Genomic DNA, 24074 nt, shown 5'->3' on the forward strand with positions numbered 1-24074 from the left:
TAACATACTCACGGCATACTTACAAATTTACCTCTCCTATGTATGTTTTTGTGTCAGTGTTTTTCAAACTGGATAGCAAGCCATTAGTGAGCTGTGAGATTAACTTATTGTGTGAGAACCAGTATTTTTTTTAAAAAGTGAAGTAAAGTAGAGTATAAAATGTTGGAGTGTGTTGTACAGAGTAAGGGTAGTATTGTTTCCAGAAATTTATATTTTAGTTTTATATCTGTGTTTCTATGTGTATGTGTGAATATGCCAAGCTGAGATGCAAAACGTATTTCCTACTATGGCTTGAAGAAAAACCAGAAAGCCGTATTATCATAGTTTGATAATTGAGTTTATGATAGAGTTCACTATTAATAGTGAGGCTTTAAATTCAGTCCTGATTCTTATTTTGAATTTTCAAAGCATTAAGTCTTTTAATAATCTTGTTAGACATACATCCAAGCAGTCTTTTAAACTGGTTTCCAGTACATTTACCTGGGTTTCTATGTCTCCTCTTCAGTCCTTTGAACACTGCTGAATTGATGGATTCAGGTTTTTTTTCCCTCCAAATTTGTACTGCAGAGAGAAGCTGACTGGCTAGATCAGCTGCATTAGAAACTGTGTACTTAGATTATTACCTTCTGCAATGGTTGGTAAACACTAATACATGACTAGATGGAGTGAAAAGATGAATGAACTGCATGCATTAATACCAAATCCTCAAAGTTATTACCAAAAGCACACCTTATTTTTTGGTCTGTCTTCCAGATTGGCTTTAACATCAGTCCGTCAGTTTCTTCATTCAGTTCAGCAGTCAATGTATTGAGTGATGCATGAGCAAGGCATGGCCCACATGGCTGCTAAATGTTGTAGTTAATGGAAAGTGAGAAGGGAGGTGTGAGCCAGCCTGGGCATTGGGTCATGCAGTCATTGTCAGGGTTTTGAGTGGTGGTGTGGTGGAGTGGACAGTGCCTGAGCAGAGTAAACCGCTGGTACCTAATCCCTTCTCTGATCTTCACTAGGTGATTGACCTTAATCAAACAAGTTATTTAAACTGTTTGATTCTCAGTGTCCTCCATTGTTAAATGGGGAAATTCCCACATAGGATTATTTGGTGTGTGGCACATAGTATTTCAGTATATATCATTTCCCCTCCCCTCTTCTTTCATTTCTGATACAGCTTTTCTTAACTGCCATTAAATACTGGTAAGTTCCCACGTTGAGGTGAAAAATGATTCGTTTTTAAAAGAAAGCATCTTTGGCGCTGTTGTGTCTGCCTGAGAAGTGATGCTAGTATGAAGTGGCTAGTGAGGCCTGGAAGGATTGGGGAAGCAGGGCTGGCTTCCAGCCTCTGAAATTTGCTCACTGAACTTTATATCACTGACTACGTTATAAATATACATTTTTCTTTTTTTTTAATGTTTGTTTGTTTTTGATAGAGAGACAGAGCACGAGTTGGGGAGGGGCAGAGAGAGAGAGAGAGAGAGAGGGAGACACAGAATCTGAAGCAGGTTCCAGGCTCTGAGCTGTCAGCACAAGAGCCTGACATGGGGCTCGAACCCACAAACCATGGGATCATGACCTGAGCCAAAGTTGGAAGCTTAACTGACTGAACCACCCAGGTGCCCCAATAACTGTTATTATAAATAACAGTCTCCCTGTGTCTTTGGTGTGTTTGTGCTTGGGTTATTTAGGATTACAATCTTGATTTGAGCAATGTGTATAGCTATTTTTTTTTTTTTTTTGTCCTTAAGTTAACATTCAAGAATAGGTCTTCTGGCCTCTGCCTTTTTTTTTTGTAGGTTTTCAGGATCTTGTTTCTTTGTTTGTAAGATGAGGGGCTGGGTTAGTGAGTTGTAATTCTTTTAAGCTTTAACCTTTTACTATTTCCAGAGTTAGGTTTTCTGTTGTTCATTAAGTAATTTATATTCCTCGAAACATTGGTTTGGTGGTTGTTTTTCCCTCCAGCAGCATTTATCAAAAGTTCTCCTGGAGATTTTGTTGGATTTTTCTTCCCCTTAAGAAGGGATGGTTCTACTGAAGAATAGGCACAGGCAGATTTGGGGGACTCTCCCAGAAGCTCTCTGTTTTCTTTGCACACATTTCTACAGACTGTCTGGCTGGACAAACTCAACCGCACTCCAACTCCCTCCAGTCTGCTTTGGTTGCCTTAGTTGAGAAAACAATGTCTCTTACCCTGGAACCTGCCTCACGAGTAAGTGCAGGGGCCATCCACCTGTGCTTCACAATTAGGAACTTGTCAAAATGCAGCTCCCCACACCCAACTCCCAGAGATTCTGATTTGAGTAAGCCCAGGATTCTGAATTTAGAGCAAGCGTCGCTCTTGATTCTCATGACAGGTGGGCTTCAAAGCTTGCACTTTGAGAAACGGGTGCACAGTGTGCTGCCTTGGCTGTTTGAGAGATTGGCAGGGCAATTTAAACTTTATTTATGAACAGTCTTCCTCTGAGAATGCCAAGCCTACTTCCTTCTTGTTCATAATTGGGATGAATTTATGATTTTTATGGAAACCAGGTGATTTTCTGCCTGGTGGGCTTGTCTCTCAAGGCAGGCAAAACTCAGTGCTTGTCATTTTAAGACCACTTGCCAGAGGCCTTGTCAGAATTTGAATGTTGTGCAGTTTAACCCTTTTATGTTGGCTCCTGTGTTGTGGATTCAGGCTCTGAAGCTAAAAACAGATTAAGTTGGATTTTAAATATGTAAATATTTTGTGTTGCGTAAATTGTTTAATACTTTAAATGTGTCTCAATCATTGGGCATGAAGGTTTGGAGAAAAAAAAAATCCAGAAGAGAAATACATTTATGTTAGTAACTTCATTATTGTACTAACTCCTTTTCAATGTAATCATCACTACCCAGGGTGAAAAGTTTGGACCGTTTGCTGGAGAGAAGAGAATGCCTGAAGACTTGGATGAAAATATGGATTACAGGTTGATGTGGGAGGTGAGGATGTGATTGTTATTTTAAATATTTAATGTTTCTCTTTATACTATTTAGTGCAGTTATGAGGCTGAGTTAATAGGCATTGATTCCAGTTGACTAAACACTGGAATGTTTTGATTTTAAAGGACCTGAGTAGTTTGAAAGTTTAGCATTAAAAAATACTGTTGAAATATTGTACTAGACAATTCTTCCAGAACCCTGAAGTTTATGGTTCATCATTGAATATGGAGTTTTCCATACATAGGATGTTTGGATTTTAAAATATGCCTGTTTGTGTACTGGATTAAGAATTTGATTTCTGTAAACGAAATTATACTTTTCTTCTAACTTCTATTTCTCTATTGCAGTTCTGATTGCATTGAAACTGTTCTGCACTCCATACTGGAATGAAAAATGCCACTTTAAAATTTACCTTACTTTTAGGAACACATATTTAAAGAACTATGACTCTTAGGCAGTCTTTTGCAATCTGAAATTTCCCTAATGCAGGGATCGGTAATGCCAATGTATGTCTGTATATTGTAAGAATTTTCATCTTAGTTTATGCCAATTATATTTGTTGTTGTTCATTTCTAGTCATTAGAAAAAGAAGGGCTTGAGGAATAGAAAAAGAGAAGTAAAGGTATAGAGGTTGTTAAAACCTTGGAAAAGAAAACCCAGTTCCAAGAATTGTATTTGATGGATTCCATGAGTAGGGTGCCAGCTGAGCTCTGTGGGTGGGGCTGAGAGAAGCAGGATCAGTAAATCGGAAAGGGGTGGGATACTGACATTCAGAGTTACACGGAAAAAGTCTCTCTGAACATGGATGGATCAGTTCGTGTCTCCAGAGCAACAGAACCAATAGGATGGAGATACATGGTATATATTTTTTGAGGAATTGGTTCACATGATTGTTGGGATGGCAACTTGAAATTTGTAGGGCAGGCTTACAGGCTAGAAACTCAGATAGGAGTTGATGTTGTAGTGTTGAGGCAGAACATCTCTGGCAAACCTCAGTTGGCAATGAAGGCCTTTGACTGCTTGGCTGAGGGTTGGCCATATGCAGTATTGGCAATAATCTCTGTTACTTACAGTCAACTGATTGTAGGTGTTGACCACATCCACAAAATACCTTCACAGCTACACTTAGATTAGTATTTGATAAATAACTGGTTACTATAGCTTAGCTATATACATACATATATATATATATATATATATATATATATATATATATATACATATATTTTTTTTTTTTTACTATTAAAAATTTTTTAAAAAATTTTTTGTAATCGAGCACGAGCATGAATGAGCAGGAGAGGGGTAGAGGGAGAGAGAGAGAGAGAGAGAGAGAGGGAACGAGAATCTCAAGCAGGCTCCATGCCTTACACTGGGCTTGATCTCACAACCCTGAGATCATGACCTGAGCTGAAATCAAGAGTCAGACGCTCAACCAACTGAGCCACCCAGGTGCCCCACAAAATGTGTTTTAAATAATCATCCATATTGCTGAAACTGCTAGGAGTGGGGAATGGGGTGTTTGAGGAAGAGACTCTTGAAAGGTTTCTACAGTGTGGGAGATGGAAAATGGAAATTCATAATATAGTCTTCACTATAAGTGGAAAATGTTATTGAATTGCCTAACTTCACATGCTGTTTTAGTTGTTTATTTTTATGAATATAATAATATTTTCAGTGGCTTTTACAATTTTTCTATAAGGTCTTAATTTTCTCAGCAGTTATTTTTTTCTTTTTTTACCGTGACAGTTTTCAGAAATCAACCGTCTATGTGACAAATAAAAAAAGATGACTTACATAATTTTATGAGGTTGTTAATGGCTTTTCATATTTGTCCCCAAAACTTGAGCACAATGGGTTAATGTTTTGCACCGTTGGTTGTGAGGCATTGTGAAGCAGATAATGATTGTGATTTTTATTCCTGTACTTGCAGGAAACTTAAGGAGGCTGCATCTGAACTGTTGTATAGTTGGCAGGGAAGCAGTGTAGGTCATCTGGTTTTGCATGACCTATTCCCATGGGTCTTTATTGTCTTTATGTTATTACCTGTTTTCACACAGGTATCCCCTCTCCTCACTGCCGCCCAAACGGCTACAGATTCTATATATTACAGGTTCAGGTAATGTTACATTCACATAGCGATTGCTACTCTCTATTTTATTTTACTTATGATTTAATATTCAGAGTTTGAATAAGTAATATTTGTACTTTTTACACAGTTCAGAAAAGCACTGATGAAGAGTCTCCCCTTCCTCTTTGAGCCTGCTCTTTTTTCACCTGAGACCTTTGATCCATTTAACCCCTTAGTTCCTGTGCCCATCCACTCCTCTGTCTAGTCCTTCCTCCTATTAGTGTGGTTTTCAGTTTGGATCGTCAGCCAGTCTGAGCTGTGCTGCTGGGTGGGGCAGGGCAGGTGGACACCTGTCTCAGTGGTTCACCTTTTGGGGGGGACACATAAAAAACAATCAACATGTTTTGAATTCTGAAGGTTTACCGCCTGCTAGCTTTAATCCTATTATTTATTAAGTTAACTGAATGAGCAGCTTCCCAGCCTTGAGTCTGTTTTTATTATTTTAGCTTTGCAGGTACCAGATTCAGAAGGATCAGAGAGAAAGGAGAATAACTGGCCCTATAATCTTCTTCTCATGGAACCCTTTGAGTCCTCTCAGAGGGAGATAATGAGCCTTCCCTTCGCTGGTGTGCCCTTTGGGACTGGTTATTTAAGTCATTTCTATTATGGCCCATAGCTCCAAAGTTAACCACCTGCAGTCCTCAAAACAGGTTGTCCTTCTCAAGCCAACAGTTAACCTGGAATGTGAACCAGATACTTATGATAGTCTGGAAAATGATGTCCTGTGAGAGAGCACGTGGCATCGCTCTTTCTCCGTTTATACTTGCACTTTGCTTATAGTGCCAACAGTTCTGGGGGACAGGGCCAGGAACCCCTAGGTGGCCATGTCATACCAAAGAACTTGGAGGCACCAGTTAGGATTGAGCCTGCTGGTGTGTGTGAGCCCCTGTCAGTTTGGGACTGGTTTAATGGGGTCAGTGGGGAGCATCGATGCCATCTGCTGCAGCCTCCTTCCCTCCCTCCAAGGGCACAGCTTGGAGACCTACTGATGTCCACCGCTTCAGAGCTGTCAGCAGCACCTCAGCCTCTTTCCGTGTTGGCCGCCAAGATTTGATATTCGGGTCTGAGGAGATTCATCTGTCCTTAAGGTTTCTTGATAACTTCAGGTTTTTGCTTTTCTTTTAGAATTAAGTGCCTTAGTAGAAGAATTCTGTATTTCTTGGGCCTCAGGCCAGTCATAGAGCTTGAGGTTGGAAACCAGTGCCTGACTGACTATAAATACTTCCTATGGATAATTTAGTGGAACGAGCCCCGTTGTCTATAGTGTATTCCATTCTGTAGAATAGTCTTTTTATGTACTTTTTTCCAGGTGGTTTCTAGCTTGTGGTATATTTCAGCCTTGCTCAAAGACCAAAATCCATTCTTGTACTGTTGCTAAAACTCAATCATCCTTTATTTTTAAATCTTCAAGAGCTTCTTTTTCTCTAATATTTCCCTTGGTGTTTCAAGTCAGTTCAGATAACTTCTTTCCAGGCGCTGGCTCTTATGCTTCCTGCACATTCTTTTTAGTTTTGGCACCTATAGAATGCAACACAGATTGTGCATTTTCCTCGCTACCTGCCCAGCTTATTATTCAGATATTCCAAAGTGGCCTCTGGTGAATCTGGTTCTGCTTGAATCCTGCAAACAGCTCTGCTCTTTTTGCAGTGGGTCTTCCCTTCCCTTCCCTTCCCTTCCCTTCCCTTCCCTTCCCTTCCCTTCCCTTCCCTTCGCATCCTCTTCTAATACCTGTAAGAGATTTTTGTTTCGAAACTGGCCTGGTAAGTTCTTGAAACTTGGTGTCATCCTGATATTTCCAGTGGAGTCATTCATTCCTGAACTTTGCATCTATTCTGAGATCCGGGAAGGTCTCAACCCCATCCCCTGACTCTCTCCCACTTATGGTAGTCTATGTTTGCCTCTCAGTTTTGAACAGTTCAGTGGGTGCAGTTGGGTATTCAGTGGTATGATTTGATGCAGGTTAAGCTAAAATACCATGCCATGGTTCAGTAATATTAGGTGGTGCTCTGGACAAAAAGTTGTTGTCAGCTAGTTAGGAACTCATGTGCAGAATCCCAAATAACCAGGTAAAACCTGGAGAGTCAAGTGAAATATCCAAATTCTGGGTGATCCCTTTTTTTTTTTTAATGTTTATTTATTTATTTTGAGAGACAGAGTGTGAGCAAGGGAGGGGCAGAGAGAGAGAGAGAGAGAGAGAGAGAGAGGGAGAGAGAATCCCAAGCAGGGTCTGTGCTATTAGCATAGAGCCCATCATGGGACTCAATCTCACGAACCTGAGCCCAAATCAAGAGTGGGATGCTTAACTGACTGAGCCACTCAGGTGCCCTTGGGTGACCTTTTTATAAGAGAAACTAAAATCTCTTTTACCTAATTTTTTTAACATTTATTTATTTTGAGAGACAGAGACAAAGCATGAGTGGGGTAGGGGCAGAAAGAGAGGGAGACGCAGAATCTGAAGCAGGCTCCAGGCTCTGAGCTGTCAGCACAGAGCCTGACGCGGGGCTCGAACCCACAAACCGTGAGATCATGACCTGAGCCAAAGGTGGACCCTTAACTGACTGAGCCACCCAGGCACCCCCAAATCTATTTTACTTAGATACAAATTGATTTCTTGCTATTAAACCTTAGGAGAAAAGTATCTACAACTTAGTAGAAAAGTAATTTTAGAGCATTAGGAAGACAACGAAACAGGGCTTAAACTTTGCTTTTTAAAAGTCCATGCTCTTACTCTTTTCTTCTATTGTGTTTTTAATTTTAATTTTATTTATTTATTTTTTAATTTACATCCAAGTTAGTTAGCATATAGTGCAGTAATGATTTCAGGAGTAGATTCTGGTGATTCATCCCCTATTTATAACACCCAGTGCTCATCCCAACAAGTGTCTTCCTTAATGCCCCTTACCCATTTAGCCCATCCCTCCCACCCACAACCCTTCCAGCAACCCTCAGTTTGTTCTCTGTATTTAAAAGTCTTTTATGTTTTGCCCCACTCCTTGTTTTTATATTATTTTTGCTTCCCTTCCCATATGTTTATCTGTTTTGTTGGCCATATGTTGCTGGGCCCACTTCTGGGTTCTCTAGAGCTCTTACTCTTAAGGAGCTTGTGGTCTTGTAAGGGTTTCAGAAGTAACACACTGTAGGATGCACAAAGTATGATGAGCATAGTCAGCTTTACCTGTATTATTATGACTTAATGGCATTTAAAAAGTTTTACATTTGTTTATTTTTCTGAATCTGCTGCCTTGAGGATTGATGAGAACAGCTACATTTTTTATATCAGAGGCTAGTGGCATTACCTAGTGGCATTTACCATCAGAGGACTATTGGTCATTACATTCTACTAGGTAGCTGCATTTCACAAAATGTAAAATATCAAATAATCATAGTTCTTTTAGATTTTTGTTAGCAGAAAAGCTTTTGTACTTCTGGGTAAATAACATGTTTTCTAAAAAATAGCTATAGAAATATGATTATAAGATTTGCAGGTGTTTTGTAAGAATTATTAATCTCCTACAGTTACAGTGAATTATTATTTCAAAATACAGTAAATGTACATACCAGGTGAGCTGGGGCCTGTTCTGTGATTGGTCTTTAAACATGGTTTGTTTTGGGCAACTTCTTTCCCAACCCCCAGGCCTTAGACACTGGTGATGTTTCCTAATTAATAACCCTTCTCTCTATCTCTCTTTGGTTCTAATCAAGGAAGAAAGATAGGAGCCAATTGTAGATTAAAATATCTACCTCATTAAGTCAGATAGAGAAAGACAATTACCATATAATTTCACTCCTATGTGGAATTTAAGAAACAAAACATTTGAGCAGATGGGAAGGGGAAAAAAAGAGAGAGAGAGAGAGGGAAACAAACGAGAAGAGAATCTTTACGATAGAGAACAAACCTGAGGGTTGATGGAGGGAGGTGGGTGGCAGAGGGGCTAAATGGGTGGGTATTCAACTTGTCATGTTGAGCACTGGGTGTTATATGTAAGTGATGAATCATTAAATTCTACTCTTGGACATTATTATACTATATGTTAACAAACTAGAATTTAAATAAAAATTTGAAAAAAAAATCTATCTCATTAATGAGCGTACAGTGACTCTAAGTTCATGGCTCTAGAAAAGATGGATTGGAGAATGTGATTGGGGCCACAGTCAGAGTGAGGACTTTATACTCTGCTTCTTAAATCTTGACCTTTGCAACGGAAGTGTACAAAGTGGGGCCTTTATACTTTGTGCTTTAAATCTTCACCTTTGCAGGCAACAGTTGGGCCTGCAGTGTAGATTCTCAATATATTTGCCCATTGATTGCATGGAGAATTGTGGCCTGACTCAGACATAGTTTGCAGCATAATCAGAATGGAGGATATGAGAGGGCCTGGAGAGAGACAGACAGGTCTTTAGCCTGCTGTAGAAGGCACATTTTGAGCCTGAGGGAAAGTCTACTTACTAAAACAAGGAGTTGGGCATTGAGAGGAATGACTGTGAGGGTTTCAACAGTCAAATGAAGGGAAGGAACCATGAAGGAGAGAAACCCAAAGTGACTGTATCTCTGATATAGCTCTCTCATTGAGGAGAAAGTAAGGAAATATGAAGAGGGGGGATTAAGAGTTTTTGACTAAGAATACATATAGAATTAGTTTTTCTCTTTTCTCATACTGAAAAGCAATATAGCCACAAAAATAGGCATAGCAAGTGAAGCATGATAGAATGAGGAAGGATACCAGGGTCAGGAAATATTCAATCTGGCTTTACCCTGAGGATAAAGCAAGGCCCTTATTCTCTTGGGACTTATGTTTCAGTAGGGAAAGTTAGACATAAATCACCCCTACGAAGTAATACAATGATGGTGCTCCTGGGTGGCTCAGAGCCCTGCATTGGGCACTGTGCTGACAGCTCAGAGACTGGAGCCTGGTTCGGATTCTGTGTCTCCCCCTCTCTCTGCCCCTCCCATGCTCATGCTCTGTCTCTCTCTCTCTCTCTCTCTCAATAATAAATAAACGTTAAAAAAAAAGAATACAAAGATAAGTAGTCATGTGGATATAAAGAAAAAAAAATAGGGCAAGAAAATTTACGTCAGATAAGAGCTTGAACACATTGATAATACTGCTGAGATCTACAAAGACAGATTTGTGTAGGGCCATCAGAACTGTTGTAGCAAGGAGTACTGCAGTGTCTGAGGCTCCAGAGAAGAGAAAACTTGGAGAGGTGAATTGACAACCTGCAGCCTGTTTTCACTTGGGAAAATGGTCAGACTTTTGCTGAGTCTGGATTATGGGCAAGAGGCTGAAAAAATCTGATCTCAGCCCATGTAGAGCTGAGAGTGTTTGAACATAGCAGAATAGGTAGAGCTTTTGGCAGACTTGTGAGGTTGGAGTGACAATGTTGGAGATCTAAAAGAACTAAAAACACTGCTGATTCCTCCTCAACACATTTGCCAAATTATGAAACTGCGTGGCAGAATGCTAAAGCTAAGCCACACACTTTGGAAAAGCAGAGTGTTCTGCAGTCTCATGTTGCTGAGGAGGGGCCCTCAGTGCACACTGCTTTCAGTTGGAAGCGCTGGAGGGCTATGAGGTAGGAACTTGGTCAACTGAGGCTGGCTGAAGCCTGCTACAACTGCAACCCAGCCTTGAATCAGCTTATTCCCTAATTAGTTTGTGATGAATACTTTCTACTCTGCCTGGCCAAAGTCAGGGTGAGCCTACTCTGGAGAAACATAGTATCTGGATTCTCTAAAATTTCTTAATATACAGGGTTCAGCACTTAATTAAAAATGACTTGATGCTAAGAGATAGGACCATATGATTAAATCTGAGAGAAAAGCTGGACAATGGAAACTGACAGATGACAAATAATATGTTTCAGATATTGTATGCAGATATTGATTGGAATTAGCAAATGAGGACTTTATTTTTTTACATGTTTGTTTGTTTGTTTGTTTATTTAGTGCGAGAACCAGTGGGGAAGGGCAGAGTGAGCCGGAGAGAGGGAATCCCAGGCAGGCTGTACACTCAGCCCGACATGGGGCTCGATTTCATGACCATGAGATCATGACCTGAGCTGAAGTCAAGAGCTAGATGCTTAACCGACTGAGCCACCCAGGTGTGCTGCAAATGAGGACATGATTGGGGCACCTGGGTGGCTTAGTCAGTTAAGCTCTGACTTTGGCTCAGGACATGATCTCACAGCTCGTGAGTTCAAGTCCCATGTTAGGCTCTGTGCTGACACCTCAGAACCTGGAGCCTGCTTCAGATTCTGGCTCCATCTCTCTCTGCCCCTCCCCCTGCTCGCTCTCTCTCTCTCTCTCTCTCTCTTTCTCTCAAATATAAATAAACATTAAAAAAAAGAAGAAAAATTATAAAATGATCATGACTGATATGTTCTAGCAAATGAAGGTGAAACAGATGAAATAACAAGATGGATAATTTTACACCAAAACTTGATGTGTAAATGTCAAATGGACATTCTAGAAGAGAAAAAATATAATAACTGAAGCTGAGAACTCAGTATTTGAATTATATATACTACAGAGCAAATAACAGGATTAATGAAGAGGAAAAGAAGTTGATAGAAAGATTGAAAATGAAGCATAGGAACTAAAAATAGATACATGAGACAGTGAAAATATCTAATATATCTATAATGTTATGACTTTTTAGCATTTGAAGAGCAAGAAGAAGAAAATGGGACAGAAGGAAATTTGATGAAATAATGGCTGAGAATTTTCCAGAACTCTGTATTTTATTTATTTATTTTTTTGTTTAGAACATTTTTTTGGTAGTGTTTATTTATGAGAGAGAGAGAGAGAGTATGAGAGAGAGACAGAGTATGAGCAGGGGAGGGGCAGAGAGAGAGGGAGACACAAAATCTGAAGCAGGCTCCAGCCTGTCAGCACAGAGCCTGACGTGGGGCTCCAATTCACAAACCATGAGATCAGTGACTTGAGCCAAAGTCAGACACTTAACTGACTGAGCCACCCAGGTGCCCCACAGAACTCTTTGAAAACATTACCTGAAAAACTGAAGAAACTCTGTGAGCCTTAAAGCAGCATCAATTAAAAAACAACAACAACAAAAAAAACCCCAAAATGAAAAACAACCCACCTACATATACCTTAGTAAAACTGCTGAAAACTAAAGCAATCTTCAAAGCAGCCAGGAAAAAAAAAAAAAGAAAGAAAGAAAGAGAGACCTTACAGTCAAAACAGCAACAATAGCTCCAAAAGCTGGTTTTTAACAGAAAAGATAAAAAGGTAATAAGGATAGTCAACAATTGAATAACATCTTTAAGGTGATAGAAAACAGTTGCCAATCTAGAATTCTATATCTAGCAAAAATATGAAAAGGTGAAGGCGTTCTTTGAGCATCTTCAAATGTGAATATTTCCCTATGTGACTGGTTCTTTGGATTTTTCTCGCAGCATTAGCCCTAACCTTAAGTCTTCACCCTCTGCAAATGAGCAAATCAAGACTATTTCCAAATCCCAGCCAGAGGAAATACTTGCCACTCTGAATTCACTGAAGGGAGGGAAAGAACAATCGGAAGTATTTGCATACACAGATGTGTACATTGGAATAGACTTTACAAAGAATCTAGCGAGGAAATTTTCAAAGTAGAACAAAAGTCTAACAAACTTTGCAAACCATTTGAAAGAGTCATATTTGATCTCCCAGATCCCAAATTTAGGGGTAATTAATGTTCATCAATCATGTGCAAATGACTGCGTTGCTTGCGGATAAGGAGGAAGAGATGCTGAGCTATTTTCTCGAAACTAAAGTGACAGAATTTAAAGATATTGAGTCATATTATAAAATATGTTTTTATTTTGCTGAAAATATTTACTTTAAAATACATTTATCTCAATAAGAGTGGGGAACCAATTTTGGTGTTGACTGAGATCAAATGGGAAGCTAGGAAGGACTTGATGAAATGTTCATGTCAGACACAAAATAAAGTTTTCTTGAAGAGGTACCATCACAAATCTCTGACCTTCTTCACCTGGTTCACCAATCATTTGGCTGTGGAGCAGGTGAATTAGGAGACTTCATCAAAGATACTATTTAGCCAGATCTATTAAGTGATAGTTTAGCTCCTTATATGGAGGATAGAGAAGGGGAAGGAGAAGAAGCTGACTTCATAATGATGAATAAGACTTGGAAAATATTGATAATGAAGAGAATGAAGATAAAGGGGAAGAAGATGAAAATGGTGATGACGTGGAAGAAGGAGAAAGGTTGAACAGGAAGATAGCTAAAAGAATATGAATAGATTCTAACCTTTCTTTAGTTTCTTAAAATTTTATATTTTCTGGAAGCAAGTTGCCATCTCCTATTTTTTCCTTTTGTGCTCAATTGCTTTGTTCTAATCTTTATGATATGATTCTCTACTTATTTTGTGGGAGACTATCTTGAACAATCAATGGGAAAAAATGTATCTGTTTTGGATTCAAGTTACTTATCCCTTTTTGTCTCAAAAATGTGAATGCAGTGATGTGGATATAACATTGCCATGCACTATGGGAAAGAAGAAAATTTGTTCCATTTGCTCCACTGGAAGCTTGAAGATTTCTCATCCTTATGCTTAAAATCCTTGACTTTGACTTCCTTTTCCTAAAGGGCTAGGAGATTACACTATGTCTCTGTATAAATATGGACATTTAGCACTATCACCATATACAAGCATTTTGTTAAATAAAAAAATATGTATAATAAAATGGAATTATATTAAACAGGGAAAGGACAGGTTTGAGATGTTTGGGTATTTTAGTGTTAAAAGGAGAGAGAATGAGAAGAAGCAAATTTGAAAATATAATGGCATTAGGTGGATATTTAGACACATGGCTTGTCCTTGGGTATGCTTAATTAAAGTTTAATATTATAGCTTTAAAGTAAAATTTTCTTCCAATGATGAGTTCTACCACTTGATGAAGAATCACCCAAATTGTGTAAAATTTTTTGGAATTGACACTTTTTGTTATACTTTTGTTCCTGTTTATTTATAAATTTTGTTTTTCTTTCATGGAAAAGGAAAGAAAATAGCTCTAAATCTTAAAAGTATATATAGGTTTCCTTGTTACAGTAAAACTAAATGAATGTATAAAGAATTTGATGCTTTTCACTTAGAACAGGTAAATTTCAGGCCTTCCAAATCTGATTTGCTTAGTAAGTAGTATTGCCAATAAAATGAAAGGGAAATAAAGATGTGTTCAGACAAGAAAAATCCAGCAGACCTGCACCAAAGAAATACTAAAATGAGGTAGCTCTTCTGGGAGAAAGAAAAATGAATTCTGATGGAAACATGGAAATGCAGAATGGAGTGAAAGCAACAGAGGATAAATATATGGGTGAATAAATATAAATGTGGATGGTACTAAATAATTATAATAATGTTTTATGTGTTTGAAAATATGTACAATTTATATAGTGATAAGAACAATTTGAAAGGCAAGAGGGAAACAAAGGGAATTTAAGAGTTCCAAAGTTCTAGCATCATCAAGTAAATTTAACTAAATTATATAAAATAATAGTAAAAGATTATTTTAACTAACAAGTTAATTAAAGGAAAAAGATTGGATAATAAAAGAATTTTACTAATGTAAAAATCAGGCATGAAGTGAGAAAAAAGAAACAACTGGGTCATACATAAAGTATATATGTATGTATGTATATTTCATACACTAGAATATATATACATACATACGTATATACATATATATGTATGTATGTATATATATTTCAACTGTAAAAGCAAAAGCTGAAAGAACTAGCAATAGAAATAGACACAATCCTAATGGAAGACTTAAACACATTCTACTCAGTTGCAGAGAGAGTAAGCAGGAAGATAAAACTGGAAAGTATAGAGAGATAATTTATGGGTGCCCTAAGTGACGTACATAAAACATTACTCAGTGACAGTTGATCAAATAAGCCATGGAAAATTTACCACAATTAATCATATGCATAAAGCAGAAGTTAGTAGATGAAAAATGAAAAATCGGATAACAGTAAAATTAAGAACTGTTCACTAGAACATACCATAAAGAGAATGAAAAACACATCACAATCACAAAGGGGAAGAAATTTGTAATGATTAGTCTGAAAAAGGATTTATATCCTGAATATATTTATAATTTGATTAAAAAAATGAAAAGAAAAATGGACAAACACTTGAATAGGCACTTCACACAAGAAGATATTCAAATGGCTAATAAACATGAAGTGATGGTCAGCTTCATTAGTCATCTTGGAAATGCAAACCAAAAACATAGTGAGATGCCATGATATATTCAACAGAATGATTAAAATTAAAAATATAATGTCAAACATTTGCAAGGATTGTCTGAAATTCATTTACACCGATGCTGGGTTTTTATTTATTTTTTTTTACTTTCTAAAAGTTTATTTATTTATTTATTTTGAGAGAGAGAGAGAGGAAACACATGCAAGCAGGGGAGGGGCAGAGAGAGAGAGAGGGAGAGAGAGAATCCCAAGCAGAGTCCAGGCTGTCAGCACAGAGCCTGATGTGGGGCTCAATCCCATGAACCATGAGATCATGACCTGAACTGAAATCAAGAGTCAGATGCTAAACTGACTGAGCCTCCCAGGCGCCTCTGATGCTAGGTTTTTAAATCAGCATTTAAAAACCATTTAGTGGTATTGTAGTAGAGCTGAATATGATACAATGTGGCAATCCCATCAGGCATATTCCCCGCAGAAACATGTTCAAATATTTACTAGAAGTCTTGTATAAGAATTTTCTTAGCAGCTTGATGAGTTATTTCTGAAACTGGAAATAACCCAAGTGTCCACCTATAAGTAAATGGCCAAATGCATTCCAGTATATTATAAAGTTTTATGCTACAACTGTCCTTAACAATAGGGTTGAATGTCAAAAAAACAACATTGAGTGAAAGAAGCAGGAGACAAAGTACTTACTGCATGATTTTGTTTACATAAATTTCAAAAACATGTAAGGCTAATTTATAAAATTATAAATCATGACTGCAGTTTCTCATTGTGAGCATGGTGACTGGGAGCAGGGACCTGGGAAGGCATCTGGGTGCGGTTTCTGGATCTGCCTGCTCCTCATATTGGTGTGTTTACTTTGTGAGATTCATTGAGCTGTACACTTAAAGTTTCTGCATTTTCTTTCTTTTTCTTTTGCTTTTTTTTGTATTTGCATTACACTTCAACAAAATGTGTACTCTAAGAAATAGAACAGAACAGTGAGCTAAAATGCGAAGCTCCTGAGTCTCTACTTTCTCACTCCAGCAGGGCTGGCAGGCTGTGCTGTGATCCGAACATGGAGAGTGCAGCCATATGAAGAGCATCTGGGTCAAGAACCCAGCAAGGAACAGAGATGTCAATGAATTTGGGCTGCTCAAAGGCCAGAAACAAAGAAAACAATGAGGCTAGTGTTTACTGCATGAGGGACCAGATGGAGGGCATAGGATTAGAGAGGTAGTTATAGGTTAGATCACACAGTTTATTCCAGCAACCAAAGGATTTGATCAAGAGAATGATATGATCCTTGTCATGTCCTGAGAAGAGCACTGTGTCCGCTGGGTGGAGAACAGACTCTTGGAGGGAGGCATGAGTAGAACTGGGACACCAGGTAGGAAGGAGTCTGTTGCTATAGCAGGAGTGTTGTGCTGGTGGCTTGGACTTGGGCCTTGGCAGTGGAGTTGGTGAGAAGTGGTTGGCTTTTGTGTGTATGTTGTTGGAGGTAACTAACACTGATAAGCCTTGCTGATGGATTGTGCGTTGAAAGGGAAGAATTCAGAATGACTTTTAAGTGTTTGGCTTGAATCATATGGGTGGAAGGTGGTGAAGGGTTTGAGATAGGGCATGTGGACAATGAGAGTGAGGGGGTGGGGGATGGGTGGATTACTACACTGTAAACTTTGGAAGACCAGGCATTGTCATATTAATCTGTATCCCTTAGGTCTAGCACAGATCTAGAACATAAGTATAATTGAATAAAAGTTCAATTCCTTTCATAGTATTGAATAAATCATTTATATTCCATAAATATTTTTATCGAGGTATAACTAATACATTATATTAGATTCAGATGTATAAACAATGATTTGATATATTGCAAATGATTTGTATATTACAAAATGATTACCTTGGTAAGTCTAGTTAACACTGATACTCAATAAATATATTGAATAAATGTATAAACTGTTTCTACCATTGGCATTCTCAGAAAATACATAATTTAAAGTTTAAAAAGAAGAGACTTACTGGTTTCCTTAGTGTTTTACTGTGTTGAGTTTGCCTGCTTTGTAGACATTTTGATTTTCATTGTTGTGAAGACTTGACTAAACTGGTTTCTAAGGAGCTGATTGGTTGGATTTTAAACTGGACATTCTGTTTAGATGTTTTTTTTTCTTTCTTTGCAGTTATTTTGTGATTACAGCTGTTCTGATGTTTGGGAACTTGATTCAGCACCAAGTTTCCAATGTGTTTTAGTTTTTGGAAAAAAGTGTTTTCAATTGTTTAAAATCTTTTATTTTTCTTTAATGTTTATGGAAGTTCTTTTAGGTGTTTAGAATAAAGAAGTCTCTCTACCAAATGTTTTTCTCTTGTAGATGATAACATTTTGTCTTAGGTTCCAAATGGAACCACTTAGTGTAGCCATTAGTGGGAGGATACCACCTGGGAAGCCTTGTAGAAATGAATGCTGGGAATCCTGGAACAAATGTCATTCTGCATCCCTTCTGATACTAGTCCTCTAATAAGGGATAAAGTGCAGCAATTGAATGTTATGTGTTTTCTGGGAATTCTGCTTCCGGAAGTGTGTTCTGTGGTTGTCCTTTGTCTGCCCTTCACAAGTTGACTCCTACCTGAGCATATCAGCCAACTTATGGCCCTTCAACCAAACCTGAGGTATGCTTAGAACAATGTTGGGAATCCAGGCTGAGTAGTTTGGTTAAAAAGTACCAAAAACTTCAATATCTGTATTGGTAGAGTATTTTTGCCATACTTGTGATTCTGATCAACTTATAGCACCACAGGAATTTTATCAGATAGTTGCATTTCGCTACAAACAACAGCAACTTCAAATAATGAGGACATTTCAGTAATAATAGGAGATTCAGTAATTAAGCTGCAGGGATGGTTGATTAATTAGCTTGCTGATGTTACCCAAGTACCTTCCCCCTCTTGGCTCTCTGCTTTGCTGACCTTCGTAGTGGCTTAGTCCTCAAGCTGGTGGAAGGTACCAAGCAGGTTTCAGACAGGGAATGTCCATAAGGAGCAAGAACACCTTTTCAAGAACCCTCTTCTGGTAGCAGATCTCCTCTCATGTGTCACATATTCTTTCTTGAACTGGCAAAGGAAATGGATTGCTCTTACCCAGTCAGGCATAGCCTGGAGCTGGAGTAGGTCAGCTTTTTCATAGACTTCATAGGGGAGGGTGGACATTGGAACAAGTATAGTGTTCTTTGAGGAAGGAAGGTGGACAGAGTGTATATTCCTCACGAGACTGACCACATTCATTATTGGTTCATTCAACAACTCTGTCTTGAATGCTTACTCTGTTTCAGATGATGTATTAGGTGCTGGGTTTACCTAGAGAGAGAGAAAAAAAAAAAATACCTGGCAGAGAAGGTAAAGCTTAATGTCTGGTAAGGAGTACAGTATATGTATTTCCCATTATTTTCTTGTTCTCCAAATGTTTTGAAGGGGGAGCATAGAAAGCATACTTAATGAAAGTCTTTGGTTATCAGGATTCTTATAAGAACAGTTGTAGAATTTGGGACAAGTATTTCAAGTAAAACGTATAAAGGAAGGGAGGCAAAAATGTAAATGAAGAGAGATCATATATCAACCAGGTTATTATATTTTCAAAACATTTATTTTTCATTATACAAGTCATGTATGACTATGTGATATAAAAAATTAGAGCAATATACATGAAGTTAAAGTCCCATATTATCTTTTTTATGTGTATCCTCTCTTGTAATTCAATTTGTGTGCATTTCCATACATATGTAAAACCAGTAGGAATTATATGAGTTTTTGATGTCTGTCTTATTTCAACATATGCAATAGTAATATTGTAGATCTGAGATGTGATTACTGAGGAAGACTTGTCTTCTTCACTAATAGTTTGCACATAAATGTAGGAGGCAGTTGTGAATGTTTGTATAGCAGCTTTATTGAGATATAATTCACATACCATAAAATTCATCATTTAAAATATACAATCCAGTAGTTTTCAGTATATTTATAGAATGTAGAGTCACCAGCACTGTTTGATTTTAGAATATTTTTATCTCCCCAAAAAGAAACCTTGCATCTATTAGCAATCATTTTTGAATATTTTATGTACCCATCAATATCTTATGTAAAATTACATTTTAAAGAGCCATGTTTCTCTAAATAATTTTCTGAACATTTTATGTCCTTATACTGAATGTTTCATTAACTCGTTAGTTTCAGTGAAAATATTTCAGATCCTTAGAAACATCTCTGAGAAATGAATATATGTATTTATGGAAATAAAACCTTTAGCAGTGCAGGGAATTTTTATTGGGAATTGACATGTTTTGATATTTATTGCATAAATAAAAATAAATAAATTTCATGAAATTTGTGGTAATCACATTTCCTATGTTTTTAGGTGTCTAGCTGTGTAATAGAAAAAGAAGGCATTTAGCAAAATAAGAGAAAGTCAACTTTAAGAAAGTACAGTGCTAAGGGGATTAGAGTAACAGATATTTGTTACCTCCTAATCCTGTCATAGTTAACAATTCTATTTTCTTTATACTGAGAACTAAAAAAAGTAGGGCCAAGGGGGAAAACCTGAGTAACGTGCTTACATTCAAATCTTTCTTATCTCTTCTAAGATAACTCTTTCAAAGCACCTTATTTAACCTTAAGTGTATAGATCTCCACTGTCCAGTATGATAGCTACTAGCTGTGTGTGGCTGTGAGCACTTGATATCTGGCTAGTATGACTGATGAACTGAATTTTTAATTTTACTTATTTTTAATTAATTAAAATTTAACTTATAAAACTAAAGCGGTGTAAAATGTTTTTCAGTTAAGCACTGCTTCATTTTGTGATAAGACTACATTTTACTTTTCTGTTGCGTCATGTGAGATACCATTGTATTGTAGGTGTGTGTCAGGCACGTGCATGTTGTTTTTTAATATTTTACAGAAGCAGATACCCAGTTCATTTGGGGTCAGTGGAATAATTCAAATGGTTTTCTGAAAATAAATCAAATGATTTTTTTCTACACACCCATATAACATTGTAATGTGTTTATTTGAACTTTTTATGTAGACAGCATGAGTTATAATGATACTTTTGTAACTGGTAACTACATGGAAATATTTGTTACACATTATTTATATATGGTATGTGTTTTATATTTATTTATAGATATAATAATGGTTATTTTAATTACTATATCATTACATTAGCTCCATAGTGTAAAAACAAAGTATGGAAAATATTTAAGCATATGCAGTATGTAACTGATGCAGAATTGAGTAGAGACACAGAAACTAGTACCACAACTAGAACAAGAAAGGATGGAATGAGAATGGAAGAACATATGCCCTAGATTTCACAGTAATGACAATTCTATTTTCTGTGCTGAGGGGGGAAAAAAGTGATTTGCTTGGAAAATACATAAAACAAATTAAAGGTCATAAAGATGACTGCCTTAAGAGACATTTTCAGCAAATACAGAGTGAATTTGATGACAGGTTTCTTCTCAATATTAAAGAAAGAATTTATGAAATTGGTTGCCAGAAATCAGAATTAAATGTACAGTAAAAAAAACATGTATATGATTTCAGCAGTATCTGAGAATGTAATTTTGGCCACCTTGGTTCTTCTAAGAAAAAAAACTTTTAAAGTTTATTTATTTTTGAAAGAGACAGAGACAGCATGAGCAGGGGAAGGGCAGAGAGAGCGAGAGCGAGAGAGAGAGAGAGAGAGAGGGAGTGTGTGAGAGAGAGGGAAAGAGAGAATCCCAGTTCTCTCTATATTGTCAGTGCAGAGCCCAGTGTGGGGCTCAAACCCATGAAACCGTGAGATCATGATCTGAGCTGAAACCAAGAGTTGAACGCTCAACCGACTGAACCACCCAGGTACCTGAAGAAAAAAAAAAAAAAAGAACAAAATATTTTAAGTTGGAGAGATTATAGGAGAAATTATTTTGGAGAAGTTATGGGAGAAATTATTTCAGTTATCAAAATTTTGTTGGAAAATTATGAGGAAAAGTCTAAAAGTGAGAGATCAGACAATTGCCTGTAGAATACATGGCTATTCTAACAATTAAAATCAATTGAGCCAAGTTTGAAAATGGCAGGTATTTTTCTTTGGCTTTAGATGAGTCATGTGACATGAGGCGCCACCCAGTGAATGCTTTCCACACAGTTTGTTTCAAAGGATTTCTAGATTTACAAAGAAAAATCAATACATGCCCTAAATAAATGAACTTGCGGTGTAGACTTAAACGAAAATGTTTACATGGTTAGTTTTTCATGGAAGATGGTATTCCAGGTATGGTAGAAAATACCAAGATTTATGGAATTTTTTAAAAGAGAGATGAATGTTTCCCATATTGCCTCATTCTACTATACAATACATATTGAAAATATTTGCATTCAGTTTTCTAAAGTAGGCTCTACCAAAAGTATCTTGAAATCAGTTATTAAATACATTCATTTATGTGTAAATGGTTTTAATCATTGCCAGTTTATGCAATTATTATAAGCAGTAGAAGACAATGAATTTAATGATCTTGTGCTCTTTGCCAGTACTCAGTGGTTGAGGTGAAGAGTTTTACAAAGATGGCTATACTACTAAATCTGGAGAAAGGAATACTTGATAAATACTCAATAATCAAAGACAAAGAGCAGTTTCATTTTGATTTACTTTTTCTCACCAATATCACGCTGCATACACATGAGCTAAATTTGAAGCTCCAAGAAAAGCAAAAACATTTTTATAACCTAGCTGATTTTGAAATTGACACTTTCAATAATACAAATCAATAGCCATGTCTTTATACATCTTTAAAAAATGAATAAATATACAGATGATTTTAATTGTAATATGCCGTGTTAAGTAAACTTGCTGTGAAGAGCCACAGGAACAATTTGATGAATGCATTGTTGATAATGATAAATTTAGAATTGCTTTTTAATTTGTACCATCTCTTTGAATTCAATTTGATGAATACTTTGTTGATATAAAAGCGAATTCATTTACTTAACTTGGATAGATGTAGTTTTGAAACTGATACACATTTTCTTCAAAGTCAATCAATTCTTTTAAATATAATGAACCAGTTTTGTTAATGTGGATGTGCATATATTAAAGATCAGTGAATTTTTGGTACTTGATTTAATTATTAGAAACATTTTAAGTATCTTTGGAACAACTTCCTTTGTGAATCCATTTTTTAAATTATAAATTTCATGAAATCTAAACTGAAGTTAAGTATTTCTGATTTAAAATATAGCATACAAATTGGTAGGTGACATGCTGTTAAGTGTAAAATACACCCAAGATTTCGAAGAGTTTGAATGACAGAAGATGTAAAATGTCTATTAATAACTTTTATGTTGATTACATGTTGAAATGATAATATTGTGAATATGATGGGTTAAATTATATACATATTATTATAATTAATTTAATATTTTGTTGTTCAATGTGACTATTATTAAAATTGCACGTGTGGCTTCTAATATATGTCTAATGGGTAGTAGTACTGGTGTAGACAGTGTCAGGAGTAACCTGAGCTCCTCCCTGGGGCTTAGCTCATAACAGAATTGGATGGCAGCATAGGTTATAGTTATAGAAGAAGTTAACTTTATAGTTTTAGTTCATATATCCTTTACTTTGGGATATACATTTGGCACTTGATCTTAGCTTCAGCTTTTTTCTTTTTCCATTTTGTGTGTGTGTTTTTAAATTAATAGACCTTACTAGAGAAGTTTTAGGTTACAGAGAAATTGTCAGGAATGTAAGGAGAGTTCCCATATATTTCCCCTGCCCTGACACACACACACTTTCCTTTATTATTCACATCTTGTATTAGCATGGTTCATGTGTTACAATCGATGAGCCAATATTGATACCCTATCATTGAGCTCTTTATTTTACATTTGGATTCTTTTTTTTTTAAGTTTACTTATTTATTTTAAGAGAGAGACAGAGAGGGAGAGAGAGAGAATCCCAAGCAGGCTTCTCACTGTCAGTACAGAGTTCGATGGGGGGTGCTCCAGCTTAGGAACCATGAGATCATGACTTGAGCCAAAATCAAGGGTTGGACACTTAACCGGCTGAACCACTCAGGTGCTCCCCTTTCACTTCTTTGTTTTGTACATTCTTTAAGTGTTCTGACAAAGATGTATATCTTTGTATTGTACATTATATGTGTTTGGACAAATGTATAATGACACTTGTCCACCATTATAGTGTCATACATATAGTGTCACTGTCCTAAAATTCCTCTGTGTTCTGCTTATTCATCAGTCTCTTCCTTCCCCCAGTCATGATTGTTTTACTGTCTTCAGAGTTTTGCTTTTTCCAGGATGTCATATAGTTGGAATCATATGGTATGTAGCCATTTGGGGCTGGATTTCTTCATTTAATAATGTAAATTTAGGCTTCCTTCATGTCCTTTTGTGGCTTTATAGCTCATTTATTTTTAATGTTCAGTAGTGTTCCATTGTATAGATACACCACAGTTTATCTATTTACCTTTTGAAGGACAGGTTGCTTCCAAATTTTGGCAATTATGAATAAAGCTGCTATAAATATTTGTGTGCAGGTTTTTGTGTGGACATAAATTTTTGACTCATTTGAATAAACACCTGGTAGCATGATTCCTGTTTGTATAATGAATATGTTTAGTTTTTTTTTAATGTTTCTTTTGAGAGAGAGAGAGAGAGAGAGATAGTGAGAGATAGTGAGCAAGTGGAGGAGAGGCAGAGAGAGGGAGACAGAAAAATCCAAGA

At 36.8% G+C, this 24074-nt stretch overlaps 1 protein-coding gene across 5 annotated transcripts in view; it reads left to right on the forward strand.

Annotated features, from left to right (window-relative positions):
- PRDM5 (PR/SET domain 5) overlaps nucleotides 1-24074 on the forward strand; it is a 206345-nt gene that overhangs the window by 18621 nt on the left and 163650 nt on the right. For all 5 annotated transcript variants that reach the window (XR_003421502.2, XM_027063646.2, XM_027063671.2 and 2 more), the window contains exon 2: nucleotides 2866-2949. Coding sequence is in view for 4 of the 5 variants with exons in the window: in XM_027063646.2 (XP_026919447.1) it covers nucleotides 2866-2949 (84 nt within the window). In the remaining variant the exon portion in view is untranslated. The remainder of the gene's footprint in view (nucleotides 1-2865; nucleotides 2950-24074) is intronic.

Source organism: Acinonyx jubatus, chromosome B1 (genome assembly GCF_027475565.1).
Source record: "Acinonyx jubatus isolate Ajub_Pintada_27869175 chromosome B1, VMU_Ajub_asm_v1.0, whole genome shotgun sequence".
In the NCBI taxonomy this organism is placed as follows: domain Eukaryota; kingdom Metazoa; phylum Chordata; class Mammalia; order Carnivora; family Felidae; genus Acinonyx; species Acinonyx jubatus.